A 21,692-nucleotide genomic window follows, 5' to 3' on the forward strand; every position below is an offset into this window, starting at 1 on the left:
GTTTAGATGGCACCGCAGATGTTGTAGCCAGGGTGGCTTGGGAGAACCTTATTCTCCCCACAAGAGAAGGGGGTCTCAATATTTTTGACTCGAGCTTGCAATGCACGGCCTTGCTCTGCAAGTTTGCAGTACGTGGATTGATGCTTGGATTGGAGCCCTGGAAGGATTTTTCTCACACAGCATTCAGTCTTGCACCCGTTCTTATGGGGGAGATTGGTTGGACAACAGAAGATGGATGTTTACTTCAGCCCATCTCAAATCTCCCCCTTGCAATATTTTTGACCTGAGCTTGCAATGCACGGCCTTGCTCTGCAAGTTTGTAGCACGTGGATTGATGCTTGGATTGGAGCCCTGGAAGGATTTTTCTCACACAGCATTCAGTCTTGCACCCGTTCTCATGGGGGAGATTGGTTGGACAGCAGAAGATGGATGTTTACTTCAGCCCATCTCAAATCTCCCCCTTCCCCTCTCATGGCTGCTATTTTGAAAGCTTGGGGTTGCTTCAGAAACACACTATGCAGAGTTCCATCCACCTCTCGTGAAGAGATTTGAAGGCAGCCAGTCATGTGGAATGACTCGATTTTGGATCATCATGGCAGGCCACTTGGAGTGTCACAGCATATGCAGTGGTCTAGATGGGAGAGGGGACCTGCCTCTACTGTAGGCGATTGACATTCCTTTATGAGACTTCCAAAGGATTAAAGGCTTTTAGTAGTTGGCCACCTGAGAGGTAGTGCGCTCACGATATAGTAGATACAAGCAGCCATTCCGCCAGAGTGGATTGACACAAATGACATGCCGCTTAGAGAGTCCACTTGGCGGGGAGCGTTCTTAGGGACGGGCATTCCGTTATAGATCATTGCATTGCAGGATGCACATGAGGATACCCTTGTCTTTGATGTTCAGTCGGAAGGCTGACTTATCAGATCTTCTGATGATGATATTCTTTTGGAGGTTGCATTTCAGCCTGTCAAGATTGCAGGATTCATGGAGTGGGGCAGGGATTCACAGTGGTATCTTGACCCTGATCCTATTCTCCTTGCATTGGGGTCTTGGAGACTCTGGCTGTATGGTGGTTCCCCTATTAGGTTCTTGCAATGGGACCCAGGGAAGTGGGAATGGATTGATGAGGGGCACCGAGAGAGGAGCTTTCCCTTCCTTTGCTACACAGTTAGAAATACCCGGAGGTTTCAGCTCAGCAGTAGAGGTTGGAGGCCCTCCAGAGCGCCACATTGGGATAGTTTTCAGATTTCCACAGCTGTGCGGAAGAACTTTTGGCGTAGGCTCTAGAAATCCCTCAAGATCAGAAAGATCACTCTTTTATTTTGGCTTTCTATTCATGGAGGGATTGCAGTGAACCTGTGGAGATCCAAGTTCGGGGTTGACCCTACTCGTCCTCGTTGTCACATGGCAATTGAGTCAGCACAACATTGCCTTTGGGAGTGCAGATAGGCGAGGACGATCTATAAAGGCGTTGCTAGGGTTTTCAGCATCTTTCATACAACACCTTTCTAGATGACCTAGGGTTCAGTGGCTTGGTTATCTCTTACTGGCCCACATGTGTTTTTCGAGGGACATGATCAAGATCCAGCTTTCATTGTACGGCGACACTCAGTGGAGTCTTGCTCCCTCCAGATGTTCCCCTCACTCCTTTCAGAGCGGCTCATGCCTCAGTAGACACCTCTTGGGAGATTTTGGTAGCATTGCAGCTTTGCATATTTGGAGAGCCAGGTGTACAGAGGCGATGGAGGGTATCCAGGTTCACCCTTCCCAGACTATGGCCAATATTTGGACTAACACAGTACACACTCTGATGGCCATTTGGGCGAGCATGCAGGGATCCTCTAGAGCAGCCACTACTAGGAGAGTTACTTTTTTCAGAGTTTGGAGGGGATCTCCTTTCTTCTCTGAGTTTCCTTCAGGGTTGAGATGGCATTTTCAGCCTCTGCCTTGGTTCTTTATTAGCTCACTTTGAGCTGTTTTTTCCTCATGGATTGCATGATGTACTCCCACATCTGAGCTTGCTCTCGCGGATACTTAATGAAGTAAATTTCTTGAAAAAATAAAATAAAATCTGTTCCAATTAGTTTTTATACTAATTTTATTGCAGTGAATGATGGAGGAAATCAAATTTCATGCTTGTCTTTCACTAGCAATCCTGAAGAAGATGCTAAGAAGTAGCAACAGGTTGTTGTAGAGGTGTTAATGCAGGCTGCCAATCAAACACTCGTTGATACAAATGAAGAAGACTCTGTGCCTTTGCAGAAAGCAAAGAAAAATTGTTGGATGCTGTGATAGACAAAGTTTGTAATGATGAAGAACAGCAGGTTTCTTCCTCTCCTAAAAAGCCTAAAAAGATAGTGAATGATACAGTGGTTATTGATTCAGTCACGGCAACAAACCTGGGTCTGACTACTCCTAAGAAAGTAGAGACTTTACGAACTACTACAGCTGGAACAGAAACAGTTTTTGTTCCTGTTGCTCATACATCTTAAATAGCTTCTTGCTTAAGCACTTATATATCTTTCAGACAAGTTTATCAGTTTAAAATGTGTTTCTTAACAAAAAACCGTCATTGCAACTGTGTTTTTCAATACAGCATATCACTGTCTTATAGTTAGCTTAAAGTTTTTCTTTTGCTTGGTAGTTTAGAGTTAAACATAACTTGGCTTCAGTAGTTTCTTTTGGGAGGTTGTAAATGTAGGATCGATAGGCAAAGAGAGAGTGCAGGTTGCAAAGAGTCCATAGAGTCTGTCACGTCAAAATCTAGGATAATGAAAAAATCTAAGTACAAGGTACTTGTACCTAGACCTAGGACTAAGTGTCCTAGGTGTCACATAGGACTAAGTGTCCTATGTGGCCTAAAAGGCACTAACACTACAAGTGCCTACACTTATGCCTACAAGGCACATACCATGGCCTATAGGGCATCACTAGAACTACCAGAAGATGGCCCACAAACCTCCCTCCATGGGATGGGCTGAAGTACTCTGGAAACGTCTCAGAATACGTGGTAGTTTCTGGTCATGGTGGCTAATGTTCATCCAAAAGGATATAGCCACCTATGAATGTACAAGGGATGTCAGATCATGTAACAAAGGGAACCAAGTGTAAAGCTTGTTGGAAGACTTCGAACTTGGGACGAGGAAGTGCCTTTGTAAACATATCTGCCATGTTGTCCTGTGTGGGAAGATAGGACAACTCTGTCTCCTGCTGACAACCGCTCCCGAACATAATGATAGTGAACTTCAATATGCTTGGTATGCGCATGAAACACTGGGTTTTGCGCAATGGCCAAAGCACTCTGGTTGTTAGTGTAGACAATAGTGGAGGATGTCTGGCAAATACCAAGATCTGTAAGTAACTGTTGAAGCCAAACACACTCTACTGTAGCGGTGAAAGCTGCCCTGTACTCAGCCTCACAGCTAGACGTGGCAACTGTTGGTTGCTTCTTGTTGAGCCAAGAGATACATGAATTGCCAAGCAAAAAACAATTGCTAGTATGTGACACTTTGGTGTCGGAACATCCTGCCCAATCACTATCCGTGTAAGCATGCATGGTAAGTGGACCCTGGTCACCATAGAAGAGGGCTAAATCTTGAGTGCCTCTGAGATATCTGAAGACTCTCTTCACTGCGTGCCAATGCTGTGAACTGGGCATGTGCATGAATCTGCTGAGCTGAGATACTGCATACTGCAAGTCAGGTCTGGTGTGACATAAATAAATAAGGCATCCAACAGCCTGCTGATAAAGAGTGATATCACATGGTGGGCTCCCATCATGAGCTGAGAATTTTAAGCCAGGGTCCACTGGAGTAGAGATTGGCTTGCAATCCTCAAACTGAAAACGATCAAGGAGCTGTCCAATTACTTGGACTGTGATATCATGGTACCTCCCTCAACATAAGCAAACTGAATGCCCAAATAATAATGGAGCCGTCCCATGTCTGACATGTCAAATATCTGCTGCAAATCAGCCTTGAAAGCTGCAATTTTCTGAGTATCTGGGCCCGTGATGAGCATATCATCCACATATAAAATTAGCACTAAAAAATCAGATCCACTCCCACGGACATAAAGAGTGGGTTCTTTGGGACTATTCTGAAAACCAAGGGATAGTAAGTGTGCATGAATTTTGGCATACCATGCCCTGGGTGCCTGCTTCAAACCATAAAGGGCTTTTCTAAGCCGGAATACCTTATTTTCAGAATTAACAACCTCAAAGCCAGGAGGTTGTGTGACATAGACTTCTTCCTGCAGATCCCCATGAAGAAAAGCGGTCTTGATGTCGAGTTGGTGCACTTGCCAATGATGATGGGCTGCAATGGCAATGACACATCGAATGGTAGTAAAAGCCTCAAGGTTATCACTGCAAAAAGCTGGCTATCTAAAAATGGCAGCACATATTTGCAAATTTCTGACCCAAATCAAAGGGCAAATGTAGATCTGACCCAAATGTGACTGTGACAGGCAATGTTCACTGCTAAAAATAGCAAATCTGGCAAAAGCCCCAACTTTATTGAGGGCAAATAGGCCAAAAAAGGGCAAATGCAGAAAAGCCTCAAATTTTGCTGAAATTTTGGCAATTGTGAACCAATGTATGCAAATCTGACTCAATGTCCTGCAAAAGTGACTCAATGTCCTGCAAAATGACTCAATGTCGTGCAAAATGTGACTCAATGTCGTGCAAAATGTGACTCAATGTCCTGCAACTTGACCCAATGTACTGCAATCAAAAAGAGATTGCACTCCAAATCCCAAAAACTCTAGTGTTCTTGCAAGAAGTTGCAACTAGAGGAAATGAAAGGTATTGAAAACCCCAAATCTGCCAATGTGTTGCAAAAGCCCCAACACTGCAAATACCCGTACGGAATACAGTAGGTATATTGTACGGAACAGCTGCAAGTACAACTGTACGTATTTGCGTCTCCATACAACTGTCACCATACCTGCGCCAATCTACGTATCTTCTGCGCCACCATCCGTACATGCGTCGTACAGGTCCGTACGCACACCGTAATGGTCTCTGTACTTGCATTTCGTAGAGCCGTACAATGTACAGTGTAGTACACGCATCCATACATCGTATCTACAACCGTACGGTTTCATACCTGCTCAACATCGTACATGAGATCCTCAGCATCGTACCTACTGTTCACGCGTTATTGTACAACAGTACATGCGCCATCGTACGTCTGTACCTTCACTCGTACAGGATTGTACCTGCATCATCGTACGTATGTACCTGCGTACGGAAGGTGCTGCAACTAGTTCGTACACTTGTCGTGCAAGGCTGTACCTGCGCCGTACAGTGGTCCGTACTGTAGTCTGTCACGTCAAAATCTGGGATAGTGAAAAAATCTAAGTACAAGGTACTTTTACCTAGACCTAGGACTAAGTGTCCTAGGTGTCACATAGGACTAAGTGTCCTATGTGGCCTAAAAGGCACTAACACTACAAGTGCCTACACTTATGCCTACAAGGCACATACCATGGCCTATAGGGCATCACTAGAACCACCAGAAGATGGCCTACAGTAAACAGGTATGTTTGGATGCAATTGGAATCTTGGTACTACACCAAGCTCTTCTTTCTATTTTCCAGCATGGTCTTGGATTGGGGATATGTTGCCTCATGAAGGGAGTTTGCTATTGTTCCATTAGAACTCTACTAGAAATACTTAGTGGTGGGTTCAAGTCGGGATTTTTTTTCAAATTCCTATCAATTGGTGTGCCAATGATACCGTGTGAACTATCCGCGTAACATTTACTTAAAGAATACGTAAATAACATAGATCTACTTAAGGGATTTAAGATATGAAGCGGCAGCAACTGTAGGGTGTACCTTTTCAATCCTCCAATTTGTATTTGGAAGGATATGGATGCATTGTAGGAGCTGTTGAATGTATGGAATCTTTGTATGTATGACTAATTCAACTGTTGTATTTGAGACCCGTAATGAAAGTTTGTATTGTTCCTGATGTTATCTACTGTCGTTTTTGCAGTAATGCTTACGGTGTGAGATCTATTTACTGTTCTGCTCATGAGATGTAATCAGTGTTGAGTTTGTAACCGTATTGGTAGATGAATAGGCTTCTGATGAGAGAAGGTTCGTACAACTGAAATGATATGATTTGTGTAAGGAAATTGGCACTCTATTGTAGTCTTGGTATTAGATTCGGGCATTTGAATGAACCCCTAAACAACCCCATCTATCTATAGTTGCCTTAATATTATGCCTTTTTACTTGGTGCAAAGAAGTCAACACCTTCTTTATCTCCTAGCTTTGCTTCATAGCAAAATTGTCATCCATGCAAAGAGAGTCATTAAGGGTGTCAAACAAGTCTTGTTATACAGCAATCTCTGATCCTTTTTCTTCCTGTCCACTAGCATATAGAATGGGTATGATTGTGTGATAGGTTCATGGTTTAAGATGTGATTTGCTCATGCATCTATTCCACTGGCCTTGCATGCAATCATTGCAATAGCATGACATGTTTCTTGTTCTTAGTGCCCTGCCATCCTCTTTTGAATACCCTTGAATATTGGTTAAGGGAAGAGTCTACTAAATGGGTTTATAGCTCCAATTATTGGATTGATAGACCTCTCCAAAGTTGATCTCCCAAACACTCTTGCCATGTCTCTCTCTTTTGATGTATAATAGTTAAATTTAGCACCATGGGACAAGTTAGCTCTCAAGAAGGCCACAGGATCATCAACACGACGCTATTTTATCCCATCCATCTTCAATTTCTCGTGTTTAAGTTCTCTTCACAACCGCACTTGCCCCATCATGCTCACACGTTTGCTCATGAAACAGGGCATGAGTATGTCACATTTGGGCAACAACTTCCTTTAAACTTTACATTTGAATATTTGAAAGTAGTAACATGTGTAGCTATCCTTCAATTTTGTACAAAAAAGGTTTTAAGTACTCAAAAGAGCATTGCTATATTTGCACATTTGGATACTCTCTTCTAAAATTGAGAAAAAGCTTAACTTACATCAAGATTAAGCACATAATTAGTCGGAAGGGATGCATGGACCAAATAATACTACTGTCGTGAAGATTTAAGTTTGCTGATCATTGGAGGTTCCTTCTCCAATTCTCACTGATAGTCAGAGTGCTATAGCAGTGGCCAAGAATCTTGTGTTTCATGCTCGTATGTAGCCATTGAGGTTCACTATCATTATGTCAGAGAGAAGTTGCATGTAGGGGAGATCAGTATGATCTATGTGCCCACACATGACAATGTTGCAGACGTATTCACCAAAGCACTTCCACGCGAGAAGTTTGAGGCATTTCGCAGTGTCCTCAACTTATCTCCTTTTGGTGATTGATCATTTCTTTGTACATCATCACATTGGCACTGCAAGGCGGTGTTGGAATTATCACCATAATTCGTGGTAGTGACCAATGTTTGACTAATAAGTGGGTTAGGGGTACTTTTCCCTCATTAGAGGTTTTTTTCTGTGACCGCAGTTAGTGGGTTGGTCAAGCCTTGTCACTCAGACAAAGCCCCCAACATTTTGCTGCTCTCTCTTCGTTCAAGCCCTTTCTTGCTCTCATTCTCTCCTAGATACTTGTCTCTTTGTCATAGAGAAATGGTTGAAGCAAAGGTATAAACGTATCTAAAGAGTGGGAGGACAAGAAGTCATGAGAATTTGCAGGCATAGTATGTAATGCATTCGGTCAAGGGACTGCTGACCTTTTAATTGAATCACATGGATTCGTCACCATGAACAGCATACAAAGGTAGATAATCTCATGGACTCCTCCAGCTTTAGAACAGTTATGCTCGGAAGTATCATGGTCATGTTGTTTTGGGCAACGGTATTTTTGTGAGTTTGTTCATAGAGTCACCAGGCCTGAGAACAAAAGCAGATTTAGGATCTAGGTGTGAAAATTCATTTTTACTCTCCAAGTCTGTGAGGGGAGGCTAGCATGTAAACTAGGGATTGATGGCTGACTTTCTACATGTCTAGAAGGCCTTTGAATCAGTGCCACGGGTGATTCATGGTCTAGTTATCCTGGGGTTCCCACAGGAATACATGTTTGCAGTCAAGGCTTTGTTCGAGGAGGCAAGAATAATGCCATTTACTACCACTGTTGGTCTGTCCATGCTCGTAAGATGGGATATCTGATTGTCTGTATGCCCATGTTTAAGAATATTTGGGTCTCTGGGTATTAGTAGATGATATACTGCATTTGACAACACTCAGATTTTCCTGTGGTGAGATGGGATGGCTGATGGTATACCCCTGTTGTCAAATGCGTGGTCTAGGTATTTATTAGTAGAAGATTGGATCGTCCAAATGCTTTTCATATCATGAGAGAAAGTGTCTTGTAGCAAGAGTTAACGAGGATCATTGACTTTGCCCACCTTCAGGACATACTCTCAGCTCTGCCTAGAGGACCTTCTTTGGTTGAATCTAGACGGGTGCATAATGCGACCAGGGTGCATTGTGATTTGCCCCTCACATGGGAGCAGAGGGTGACCAAATACCCATGGGGTAGCATATATGCCAGTTATGCGTTCTCAGTGAGGTTGAGTTAAAAATACTGATGTTTGTATGCACATTGTACTAGGGGATCAAAGCAGATACTATCCTTTTTCAGCAGTCCCTTTTGTATTGCATAGACGAGCCAGATTAGTCTTCGTGGTCTGGTTTGACCGGTATTATTATTTTCAAAACCCAGCGCCTCCTGAAATGGCAGTAGCCAAAAGCAGGTTTACTCCCAATACTCTGCATCAACGATGCAGATTTCTTGTGTCATTCAACATGTCTTTGTCTTCTTCTTCTTCTTCTTCTTCTTCTTCTTCACCTTTGGGTGATTGGGTGCAAATTCAGAGGTTTCACAGGGAGTGGTTGGTGTAACCTCGGAAATTGTTTGCTATTTACGTGTTTTGGGACATGGATGCATGAGATAGTTTTGGAACTGGATGAATGATCCAACATATTGTGGCGTACTTTCAAAAGTTATGATACTGGATATCTTTCTAGTGGACCTCTGCCGAGTTTAATTGCTGGTGGAGTTAATTAAAAAAATGCAATTTTACTTGTTTAGTTCAAGTTGTCTATTCTGGTGCAAGCTAGCTGTTTTTATTGGGTGGGTTGACTTTCTCTGTTACAGAGTGCAACAAGAATCATCAGATGGAGCAGAGAGAAATCGATTTCTTGTACAATATATAGACTACTTGTTTGATGACTTTGGTGGTCGGCAACCTCCGGTTTATCCTGGACTTTGTACAGTTTGGGGAAGCCTAGCTCGAAGCAAGGTTTCGACTCGATTACTACCTGTGTGTTTGTGGATCCCCACACCCACGCCCCAAAATAAAAGGAAAAAAAAAGGAGATTTCTGTGGGTACTTCTGAGTAGCATAAGTTGTAATTTCTCAATTCATACTTGAAAATACAGGGCTTATAATTTTACTGGGTTTAGGTATGGTCTGCTTTTCACTTGACATCTTGATTAAACCCATACAAAAACTCCACAAAGTTGTAAATGGAGGAATTAGAAGAAAATGAGTAGGTGATTGCTATGCTTTAACATCATAGATTTGTTGCTACTCTTGCTTGAGTTAACGTGGGGTTGGGATGATTTGGTATGGTGTTTCTCGTAATTGCTATGGATGGTCTTTTCAATGTCCAAGCTAGTTTTGTTACGTTGATGGGAAGCAATGGAGCAGGAAAAACTGAGCTGGAGAGCCAAGAAACAAGATGTGTAAGTTATTGCAGGAGCAATAGAGTGCTAGAGATGTACAATGAGAGTGGTAGTACATCTCCTTGAGGGCTAACCCTAAACCCCTAGCCCGGTCAACCCATTGATCAGATTTCAAGTTATAAGGTTTACTTTATGCTAAACTAATAGTGCACAGCAGCACACAAACTAGCCTACAAGGCTGTATGAGGGGCTAATACCCACCCCCTCCATGGTATGGGTGAAGTACTCTGGAAATGTCTGAGAGAGACTTGGAACTAATCCATGGTTGCATATGTTTATTGGAAAGGATAGGGATGGTGGAATCATGTAACAAATGGAATGAAGTGCAAAGCTTACTGAAAATCTTCAAAATTTGTCGTGAAAGGGCCTTGGGGAAGTTTTCTGTCACATTGTCTTGCATCAGAATGTAAGACAAATGAATATTCCTTGCTGACAGTCTCTCTTTGACATAGTGATAATGAACCTCAACGTGCTTAGTACGTGCATGAAATACTGGATTCTGCGCAGGCCAAACCACTCTAACTGATCACAATAGATAGTAGCAGGAGATGTTTGACCGACATCAAGATCTACAAGTAGTTTTTGTAGCTACATACTTTCCCACCTTGAGACAGGGCATTTGCCAAGTTCTATTTTCAGGTATCTTTTGTATTTGTCCACTTTATGAAGGCTGACTTTTTCTGCCATGTGTTCCTGTATCATGCATGCAACACCTCCTTGCCCTCTTTTCCCCACTTGCCATTGGTATATTGAGTGCACCACATATCCCGGTATCTCTGGGATCTTGCATGTTTCACTTTCCCAGGTTTCTCCTAAAAGGATGATGTCTGCATCGTGAAGGAAGGCATTTATGCTTATCCCTTTATGCCAAGGGAAGCCCCTACAATTCCAAAACATGACTTGTAAGCATTTGTGTGTCCCATGGGTTGCGAGCCCCTATTTCACATTTTGATCCCCATCTTGTGTTTGGGCAGCTTTCCTTGTCTCATTAGTCTTTCTGTGTATTGCTTTCTTCGCACTTCCTGCTGTTTTGGGGTGCGGCCTTCACTGACATAGAAAGGTGTGCCTTTAAGATACACTTTACTGCTATCCAGGATAATCTCCTTTTCCGTGGATCTGCTACAGTGCACTCTTTTAAGTAGGTCCCTAGTTTTTTGGCTCGCTGGTCCAGCAGATTATTCAAGTTAGTTCTGCTGTCCCCCTAACCTTCTCTAGTGTGTGCGTAAGCTCTACCTTTTAGGAGGACATGCTGCTCATTTTCTACCTCCCTTGTGGGGAAGATTTTGCAGATCTTATCTTCTCTGGGGATTCTGGGTCTTGCCCACCTGCCCTTCTCCACCTCTAGATTATGTGAACTGGTTCTGATTTTACTGCTTAGATGCCTTTTAAATATTGATATGTCTTTCCCAAGGTATTTTTCCATCTCGAAGTTGTCCATTGAGTTAATTTCCTGTTTGAAGAACTGTCTTTTGTCCCCGGGTTTCGCCACAGTTTCTGTAGCATTTAGTGCGTCACTGTCTCCTTGATTTTTTTTTTTTTTTTTTCCATGAAAAAGACTTCTATTAAGTAAGAACAAAAACCCGCGAGAGCAAGCTCAAAGCGGAATACATCATGAAATCATGAGGATAATAAAAAACCCCCTCAGAGTGAGGTGGAAAGAAACCAAGGCTGAGGCTGAAAGTGCCATCTCAACCCTGTAGTAGATTCAGAGAAGAAAGGAGAATCCTTCCATTCCCTGAAGAAAGAAGCCCTCCTAGCTGAGGCTGCACGGGAGTCCCCTTGCATACCCGTCCATACGGCCATCAGAGTGTGTACGATGTCTGTCCAGATACTAGCCAATGTGTGCGAGGGATGAACCTGAGTACCCTCCATAGCCTCTGTGCATCTGGATCTCCAGATATGCCAGGCTGCTATGCTCGCTATAATCTCCCAAGAAGTATCCACAGAGGCATGTACAGCTGTAAAAGGACGGTGTGTAACCACATCCAACGAGCAGAGCTCAACCCGATGATGTCGAACTGAAATGGCCCGGGAGGAGTCAAGTCCCTCATAGAAAACCTGAGGTCCTGTAAGAGAAAGCCAAGCCACCGAGCCCCAAGTCATAAAGAGTGGGGAATGGGCAAAGTGACTGAAGATCCTGGCTATCCCCATCCAAATCAATCTCGCCTGTCTGCAATCCCATAAGCAATGCTGAATAGACTCCGAAGCAGAAAGGCAACGAGGGCAAGTAGGGTCGGCTCCGAATCTGGACCTCCAAAGGTTCACTGCAATCCCTCCATGAATAGAAAGCCAAAAGAAGATAGTGATCTTTCTATTCCTGTGGGATTTCCAGAGCCTCCTCCAGAAGTACCTCTGCTGATCCGCAGTAATACCAAAAGTCTCCCAATGAGGAACTCTGGAGGGTCTCCAACCTCTACTACTGAGCTGAAATCTCCTGGCATTACTGACCGTGTAACGAAAGAAGGGGATGGTCTTCTCTCGATGCCCCGCGTCAATCCACTCCCACTCTCCGGGGTCCCACTGTAAATACCTGATGGGAACTCCAGAGTTATACCCCATGATTCGATTCACTTCATCCCTTCCCTGTATATTCTGGTATATCAGCAGCTGTTATACCCCATGATTCGATTCACTTCATCCCTTCCCTGTGCCGTCCCGTGCTTTGCCTAGCTTCCATCGCCCCGTGTGGTCCATCTTCTCAAGTTTGTTGAGGTAAGCTGTTTGTAGGTGATTGGGGTTTCACTCTTTGTTTTCCACAGGCTATGAGACAGTATTATTTGGTTTGCATCACAGGTCTACTTGGCGCATTCTCTCTTCTATGCTGCAACCTTTCAGCTTGTACCTTGCTTTACTACTATTCCTCTATTGGATTGGATGTTTGATCCTGAACTTCTGGGTTACTCCCTTTTTCTTTTGCTAATCTTTCTTCCAAAAAAGCCTATCATCTTTTACCTCCACAGCCATGGATCCAAGAGCATGGGAATCACCTTTGGCATGTCAACAAGTCTCTCACTTGGTGGAAGGTTTGTCTTAGATGCATCTGGGGTAGTAAGCTTTCTCTCAAGCAGCGGGTTTTCTTGTGGTGCTGTTTGGTAGGGCCATTACCAGTGGGATTTTTAATGGCTGCCAGGCCTGTAGCATCTTCAGCATACTCTACCTGTTTACATCCGAGGGAGACTGTGCTGCACTTACTTTGGACTTGTCCTACCGCTCTGGATTTTCCTCTCAGGATGAGGACTGCTCTTCATGCTTGTTTTCCTGGGATTTCTTTTGGCAGGCAGTTCTGGTTGTTTGGCAGATGTTCCTCTACACTTGACTATGCTCAGTTCTTTACCTGATGCCACTATCGGGCTCTCTGGTGCTTACATTGTGCTTGTGATATTCGATTGTATGAGCAGTCTTTAGTGGATGTTTATCACTTCTTCCGTTCCTCCTTGATGCATGGGGGATTGAATAATGTGAATATTCATTTGTATCTATTAGCTCATAAGGGTTATCTGCCTTGGATTCTTATGATGCGGCATATGCTTTCCCATTTATCTTTTCCAGCTTTTGGTCATTGACAGCTTACTCATTGGAACTTACTCTGAGGGCATCTTGTCCCTTGTCTCTGGCTTATTTTCGGACTGGAAACATATAATATCTCATCTTAAATGGAATGGCATGGATTTTATTGATGGCAACTCCTTCCAGGATGAATGTTCTAATTGGTCTAAAGTGTTATGCAGCCTTTAGCGTTGCAAGAACCCCGGAGATCATATTTTCGTTGGTCCAAAGTCATCTATGTTGTGGATCATGTGCTTAATGATGCAAGCATGGTTTTATCCTTTCCATCAGCAGCCAGGAAATATGGTCTGGGACAGCATTACACGCCGTTATGCCATTTATTGCAGCAAATGCTTTATGATTTCCAGCCTTTACGTCGACTTGAGGTTACTGATCGTCTCAAAGATTGGGTTCTCCACTCAAATGACCCTGCTTGTTGCTCGTTGCCTCTGGCAGATGTTACACTTTGCCTTTCGTTATAAGGTTTTGCAGCCTTCTGCATGGGTGTCAGCTCATGTAAATCATGTTTGGTCAATATTTGGTGGGGGAGGCAGTGGTCGGAGTAGAGATGATGGCTGCGGGAGAAAGAACTGCATTGGTGCCCATTGCACCCGTTGTTTTCAGGACTGGTTGGCTGTCAATTGCTAATCCACTCCTGGAGATGTGCTTTGTGATGTCTCCCACAAGTGGCTTCGGAGACTGTTTGGGTTTGTGGGCCATTGTAGGACTTGTTTAGGTGCACGATTTCCTGCAGAGGCAGATCTTGTTCAGCATTGCTGTAGAGGTGCGCAGGCCTGCGCAAGGCCAGTGGCAAGCCAAGGCTTGCAGCTGACAAGGGCCCTCAGACCACGGGGCAGCAGGCCAAGTGCAAGCGAGAGCAGGTCAGGAGGGAGGAGGTAGCGGGGGAGAGCTGGAGGCAGGCGGCGGGGGAGGTGGAGAGGCTACGGGAGGGGGGGGCAGAGCAGAGAGGCTACGGGAGGGGGGACGGAGAGGCTGCGAGAGGGGGAGCAGGGCGGAGAGGCTACGGGAGGGGGGGTAGAGCGGAGAGGCTACGAGAGGGGGGGGGCAGAGCGGAGAGGCTACGGGAGGGGGGACGGAGAGGTTGCGAGAGGGGGAGCAGGGCGGAGAGGCTACGGGAGGGGGGGGCAGAGCAGAGAGGCTGGGGGGGGGAGAGCAGAGAGGCTACGGGAGGCCGGACGGAGAGGCTGCGAGAGGGGGAGCAGAGCGGAGAGGCTATGGGAGGGGGGGGGGCAGAGCGGAGAGGCTACGGGAGGGGGGGGGGGCAGAGCGGAGAGGCTACGGGAGGGGGGGAGCGGGACGGAGAGGCTACGGGAGGGGGAGCGGGACGGAGAGGCTACAGGAGGGGGGACGGAGAGGCTGCGAGAGGGGGGGCAGAGCGGAGAGGAGGGGGGGCAGAGCGGAGAGGAGAGCAAGGGGGGGCAGAGCGGAAAGGAGAGCAAGGGGGGGCAGAGCGGAGAGGAGGGGGGGCAGAGCGGAGAGAGAGAATTCGATAGCAAGAGCAAGCAGGATATGGGCCTCCCACAACGTGCAGGTCCCAGTAGCATCAACAAAAGTAGTTCGTACAGCCCTACGGTTCTGTACTGACTGTATAGAAACTGTACGGGTAGGAAGGGGGTCGAGGCTAAACGTTGGCAGGTTTGTACGGCGAGCAAGTGGCGGGTAGAAGGGTGTTGGCTGTACCGTACGTCATGTAGGGGCTAAGGCCTCTGTCTCAATCTCGCCCTCTCTCTCTCACACACACTCTCTATCTCTCACGTTGTTCTCCCTTACTGACACACACACTTTTTTTTTTTTTTTTGTAAAACCAAGATACTTATATTATAAAACATTCATTTACATCCAGGCCGTGCTCAAAATAGAGCTACAGCCCTATCCATCAGAAACAGTAAAAGAAAAGTTGAATACAAGACTGCCTTAATGAGGCTCTGAAAAACTCATAAGGATGCTGAAGAGGAGAATTCAGATATGCTTGGATGCGCTGCAGCCAGACACACACACACTTTTTTTTGGTAAATCCATGATTATATTATCAGCAAAATTTACATGAGGGTCTCAAAAAAGCAGAGAGCCTCAACAGGAAATCAAAAGGAAAGAAAAACTATTTCCAGGCATGACTGAGGAAGATCTCCTTGATGGCAAGCATCATAGATAGATTGCCGTAGGGAGAGTCTGAAATATTCATAAGATTGCAAGAACGGATTCCCAAAATATCGCATGTTGTGATCTTGCCATATGGTCCAAAAAGCCCAATATCTGACCTAGTTCAAAAATAAAGAGTAATGGACCAGGGTTGCAGGAAGTCTGCCAAAAAGCCAAAAATGTTTCCCAAAAGGAGAGTTAGGGAAACGAAGGCGAAGCGACATGGAAATTTTGCATAGGAAGGTCTTAGTGCTGGAACACATCCAAAACAAATGAGGCACCGTTTCAGAAGGGGCCATGCATCGAAGACAAGAAGCAGATGCAATCCTTCGTTGAGCCAGAGTGACCCCCACGGATAAGGTTCCTGTAAGACAACGCCATAGGAAAAGCTTTTGCTTGAAAGGCAATTTGCTTCTCCATAAATTGCGGAGATTCTTTCGCCACCAAGCAAGTGATTTTGCCATATGCCAATCAGACACACACACACACACACTGACACACACTTTTTTTTGTGAGAAGAAATCTTTTATTTCGATGAAATAATTACATTCATAGCTGCTTCAAAACGAAGTAGCTACTACTCAACAAAAGATCTCAGTATAAGCTGTATACACATCCTGATCTATCAAACGAGTCTGAAAACAATCGTAGAATGATTGTTGCAGAGATCGTTTGAAAAAAAGAAAGGATGAAAATAGTGGATCACCAAAGACTCTGTGATTTCTATCCAGCCATAAAGTCCATAGGGTCCAATATCTCACCCATACAAAAAATAAATCAAAACCCTGTCTCTGAGGATGAAATCCAAACAACCAGAAAAATCTGCGAAAAGTGACAGTAGGAAATCGTTGTCGAAGCCTCTGTCTGATGAGAGCAATGAGAGTAGAAGTGTTTGGACAGGACCAAAAGATATGGAGCACTGATTCAGTAGAGTGCGAGCATCGGTGACAAACAGCTGAAGCAATATGTCTGCGTGCGAGTAACTGTCCAGATGGAAAAATGCCAAGGAGAACTCGCCATAGGAAAAGCTGTTGTCGAAGAGGGACTTTGTAATGCCAAAGGAGACGCAGCCTTTTCCTCCCCCACTCCATTGGACGATCCATATGCCAAACAGTATTTACTCTGTTGGAAATCCAAGGTGGAGGTAATAACACTTTATATAGTGATGACACTGTAATATGTGAGAGCTTTAAAGGACGGACATATGAGGAAGGAGAGCATAAACTCCAATCCTCAAGCCGATGCTGAATTTCTAAATGAGGTACCGGCAAGTACGGTTGGAGCATTGCTGAAATTTTATGCCATAAAGGACGATAATGAGCTCCCAAGCCATATTTGCGAGCAGCCAAAGAAAAAGATAGAATTGTGCCATCATCCTGAAGTACATCCGCCACAGATGAAATGCCTTTGAAGGAGAGAAAATAAGAACGACGGGGTTCTTGTATGGCCAAAGGTGGATGGAATATTTTGGACCAAAAGAGATTCTCTGCCCTCAAAGAGTTGCCCGAGAGTGAGTCCCTTCCTTTCCATTCCAAGTGGGATAGAATATGTTTCCAATCAAGAAGCAGAGAAGAGACAAAAGGGCATCCTCTGATCTTGCCTTGGATAGAGCCAAATAAAAATTCCCACTGAGTAGGCTGCCAATTCCCAAAAGCAGATGTATGAAGATGTAATAAGAGAGAGCGGATCATAAAAGACCAAGGCTGATCTCCTTGTAGAAACTGCATCATCATTTTCCCCCTGTGAGCAAGCAAATGCATTTGAATATTGAGAATGTTCAGACCCCCGTGCATCTTTGGAGAACAGAGACGGTGCATGGAGAGTAATCTGAGACTTTTCTTGCCATGTTTTGAACGCCAGAAAATTTCCATGATAGCTGACATAAATGAAACCAAATCTGCCTTAGTGAACATAGTGAGAGGCAGATAAAATTGTATGTATGCTATCAAAATGGATTGTGTAATTCGCAGACGAACATGTAATGGCCAAGTTGCAAGCTTCCAATATTCAAGTTTTGCCCTTAACTTTACTAACACCCAATCAGTTTGTTGTGAACGGGTGAGTCCCCAGCCTAGAGGATAACCAAGGTGTCGAATAAATTGAGAAGCAGGGACAATTTCCCCAGGCCACAAAAGATTGTGCCAGTCCTGTGCATGTAAAGGCAGCAATTTTGATTTTTGAAAATTGACCTGAAGGCCAGCAGCCAATCCATATGTAGAAAGAGCATGCATAATCATGGACAGATCAGCCCGAGTATTTTTTGGAGTAAAGAAAGAATCATCAGCATATGCTTGAGCAATCATGCTGCGACTGCCAAGAATCTCCAAACCGTGCAGCTGGTCAGTGTCTAAGAGGTGATCCAGATATTGAAGCAGTGGATGAGTGGCTATGGCAAAAAGTAAAGCACTTAGTGGACAACCTTGTCTGACAGAGCAAGCAAGAGTCCAGGATGGAGAAATATCTCCTGAAAGTATACAGGCAGCTTCACTATCTTGATATAGCCAATTAATGAGTTGCTGCATTTTTGTGCCAAAACCCAAAGCCTGCATAGTCGATGAGATGAAATCCCACTGAACTGTATCAAAAGCTTTGGCAATATCAACTTGCAATAACAAAACATCCTGCTGTGTGTATTTGGCATATTCAATTCCAATGTAGGCATTGGCAATGTTATCAGTGATATGCCTACGCGAGACAAAGCCATATTGTGCAGGATGCAACCCATCATGTAAAACCCCCTTTAGCCGAGCAACAATCATTTTGGTAGTGACTTTGTAAATTACCGGCATAAGAGTGATAGGTCTCCAGTCTGCCAAAGACTCACAAATTTGTTTTTTAGGAAGGAGCTTAACAAGACCTCTCTTCCATGTGTCTGGCATTTTCTGATGTTGCCATGCAGCATTCACCATATATAGTAATGGATGCTTCAAAATAGACCAGTATGCTAGAAAAAACTCGACTATTAAACCGTCCCATCCGGGGGATTTCCATCTGCCACATGATTTGATTGCATCTGACAGTTCGCTCTCAGTAAAGGGTTCCTCCAATTCCAAGGCTTGAGTAGAGGAAATTATTGGAGAAACATTTTGCAACAGTAAATTCCGAGCAAGCAAAACCTGTTGCGAGGGCGGAGCTGCAGAGCCAAATTGCTGGGAGAAATGATGCACACAAACAGAGGCAAGCTGTGACCGTGATGTAGTCCATGATCAATCGGGCATAAGCACTCGGCAAATTTCTGTTTTGATTCTCCTCTGATGCAAACTTTTGAAAAATTATTTGGAAGAGCAACCTTTATCTGTGAAGGCTCTTTGTCTTGCTCTAGTCTCCCATTTTGCCAGTTTCCTGTGATCATTTAATTTAAGACAATGTCTAGGCTGACATAGTGTGGTTTGCTCATGCATAGACAACGAACGATGATGACTGAGTTCAGTGAGGTCTTGACAAGTAGACTTGGCCTGAGTAATGGTTTCCCTCAGAGTCCTCATGTAAGACTTGCCATAAACTCTGATCACCATTTGCATTTTAGAAATAAAAGAAGCCCAGGCATCATCAGCATGAAGATAGCTACTAGAGGAAAGACAATGAGCTGCTTCAGTAACCATTGCCTTGAATTCAACATGTTGCAAATAACTATTGTTGATGATTAGATGTCGCCTTTGTGGCAATCTATCTTCTGGCGTCTTATGAAAAGATAAACGCAGCCATAGTGGTGCATGGTCTGAATGCACAAAGGCATAATCAATCCATATTTTGCATGCGAGATCCCCATTTTGTTGGGGAGCGACACTATACCAGCGATCCAGTCTTGCCTGATAAGCGGAAAGAGCATTATGTTGAAAAGTGTAGCCCGGTGACAAGGGCTGCAATTCCTTCCAAAGGTCAACCAGATTTAAATGCAAAAGTAGTTGAGACCATGCATGCCTTTCAGGAGATAACATATGATCGTGGCTGGAAGTGTTGTCTCCCTGTTGTGGAGCATTATTGAAATCCCCACATATGTAGGCATGATATCTCCACGGGTATTGTTGCATAGCATCCCAAATTACAGTTCTGTCTCGAGATGACTGAGGTGCATAAACTGAAGCAAATTCAAACACCTCTCCTCTAATAATGCATTGGAGAATAAGCCATCTACCTTTGTTGTCATTTAACGCAATGACTGGTTGAAGCTCATGCTTGATCTGAAGGACAACCCCTGAGAAAGAGTGCTCCCCAGCATAGAAAATGTCATACCCACAGAAGTGTCCTGTCTTGCCTGCATAAATATGTTGGTTGTGCTCTTGTAATGCCACTATGTCAGGCTGAAATCTGTTGATGTACAGCCACACAGATTTCCATTTCCTACTGTCACATATACCCTGTACATTGAGTGTAAAACATGTGATTTGAGCAGTCATATATACAGATATTTATAGGAATGTAACAACTATGTACAGCAGCAAAAGTATGAGGTCAGCCTTGCATCTCTATCTCAGGGTCGAGGCCTCGCCCCTGAGAAGAAGTAGTGACCTGAGAAGTGGACAGCAAGGCAGCAACCTCTTCTTCAGGGAAGAGTGTTCTGCTGGCTGTTACTGCAGCCCATGTAATCCCAATTCCTGTATTGATCTCTGGAGTGTTTCCGCTAGAAGATGCACCATTCCAAGTGCGGGGGGGTGGAATTCTTCGAGCAGAAATATTTTTTCTTGGGCTCTGCCAGCCATCAGTTGAGAGTTGCGTTCCTTTGGGCATGGACTGAGTAGCAGGAGGTGAATGTGAAGTAAGATTCATATTGTTAACTACTGAATCTTTGCCTTTTTCCTGACTTCCAGGATGCTGTCTGCTGTTTTTATTTTTGTTGGCAACTGGAGTAGGAGCATCTTTAGTAGGCATGTGTACCGGCAAGGTGACATGAGGCATTTTATGTGGGTTCAGTGGGCACTGTGAAGCCATGTGTCCAAACTTTTTGCATTCAAAACAGGCCCCTGCAAATAAATCCCATTTGAGTTTATAAAATGCACTCCCCATGTCTGTGTGTGTGTGTGTGTCACTGACACACACACACACACACACACACACTCTCTCTCTCTCTCTCTCTCTCTCTCTCTCTCTTTGGGTTTTTTTGGGGTGAACTTTTGATTGATTATATTACAAGAGTAGCGACCTGAAAAACGAGGCAGCCATAAGTACATGAACTGAAAGTCTCAGTGTATGCTAGATATACATCATGATCTATGCAATGCGTTTGCAAGCAATCAAAGAAGGATTGCTGCAGAGAACGCCTAGAAAAGCCAAACATGAAAAATTTGGGTTCACCAAAGACTTAACAGTTCTTGTCTGTCCATAAAGTCCAGAGTGCCCAATAGCGACCCCAAACAAAGAAAAGATGAAACTCCGGTCTGGGTGGATGAAAACCAAAGAGCCAGAATGACTTCCCGAAAGGAACAGTCAGGAATCTTACTTGCAGGCGCTGTCGAAGAAGATCAATGAACTCACGAGAACATGGACAAAACCAGAATAAATGAGGCACGGTCTCCTGAGAATTCAAGCATCTATGGCAACGACCAGGAGCAATATGTCTACGAGCCAACATTTGTCCAGATGGAAAAATGCCCAGAAGCACTTGCCAAAAGAAAACCTTTTACTGAAGAGTAGTTTTGTAGGCCCAAAGCTGCTGTAATCTCTTTCTCCAGGCTGGGCGATGCATTTGCCAAATAGAATTGCCTTTCTCTCAAACCCAGGGTTGAGGCAAAAGGATTCTATACAATGTAGGCACTGTAGATAGCCTCAAAGGGCGAGAAGAGGATCCTGGTGAAGTCAAAGTCCAATCCTCCAACCTGTCGTGAAGTTCCAAAGGAGGAATCGTAACAAAAGGCAAAAGTATACTAGCAACTTGTTGCCATAAAGCACGATAATGAGAGCCCAAGCCATACCGTGTAGCTGCCATAGAAAAAGGTAACACAGAGCCATCATTCTAAATAACATCAGCAACAGAAGTGATGCCCTTAAAAGAAACAAAGTAGGAACGGTGAGGTTCCTGTAAAGCGAGTGGAGACTGAAAAACTGTGGATCAGTGAATGCTTTCAACTTGCAAGGAATTACCCGGCAAAGACTGTCGACCATGCCATTCCAGATGAGAAAGGACATGCTTCCAATCAAGAAGGAATCTGGAGACTAAAGGGCAGCCAGGCAAAGTGCCATCCATGCGACCAATTAAAAAATCCCAATAATTGATCTGCCAATGACCAAAGGTAGAACTACTGATATGTGTGACTAGAGATTTAT

The 21,692-nt window shown here is 44.3% G+C and overlaps 1 protein-coding gene across 4 annotated transcripts in view; it reads left to right on the forward strand.

Moving 5' to 3' along the window:
* Positions 1–21,692, forward strand: part of SPK1 (guanyl-nucleotide exchange factor) — a 207,756-nt gene that overhangs the window by 101,896 nt on the left and 84,168 nt on the right. For all 4 annotated transcript variants that reach the window (XM_087377784.1, XM_087377788.1, XM_087377778.1 and 1 more), the window contains exon 18: positions 9,136–9,280. In XM_087377784.1, coding sequence (XP_087233910.1) covers positions 9,136–9,280 — 145 coding nt within the window. The remainder of the gene's footprint in view (positions 1–9,135; positions 9,281–21,692) is intronic.

The sequence above is a fragment of the Dipteris shenzhenensis genome, chromosome 1 (genome assembly GCF_047967505.1).
Source record: "Dipteris shenzhenensis isolate YYH24624 ecotype China chromosome 1, Dip_SZ_1.0, whole genome shotgun sequence".
Classification (NCBI taxonomy): domain Eukaryota; kingdom Viridiplantae; phylum Streptophyta; class Polypodiopsida; order Gleicheniales; family Dipteridaceae; genus Dipteris; species Dipteris shenzhenensis.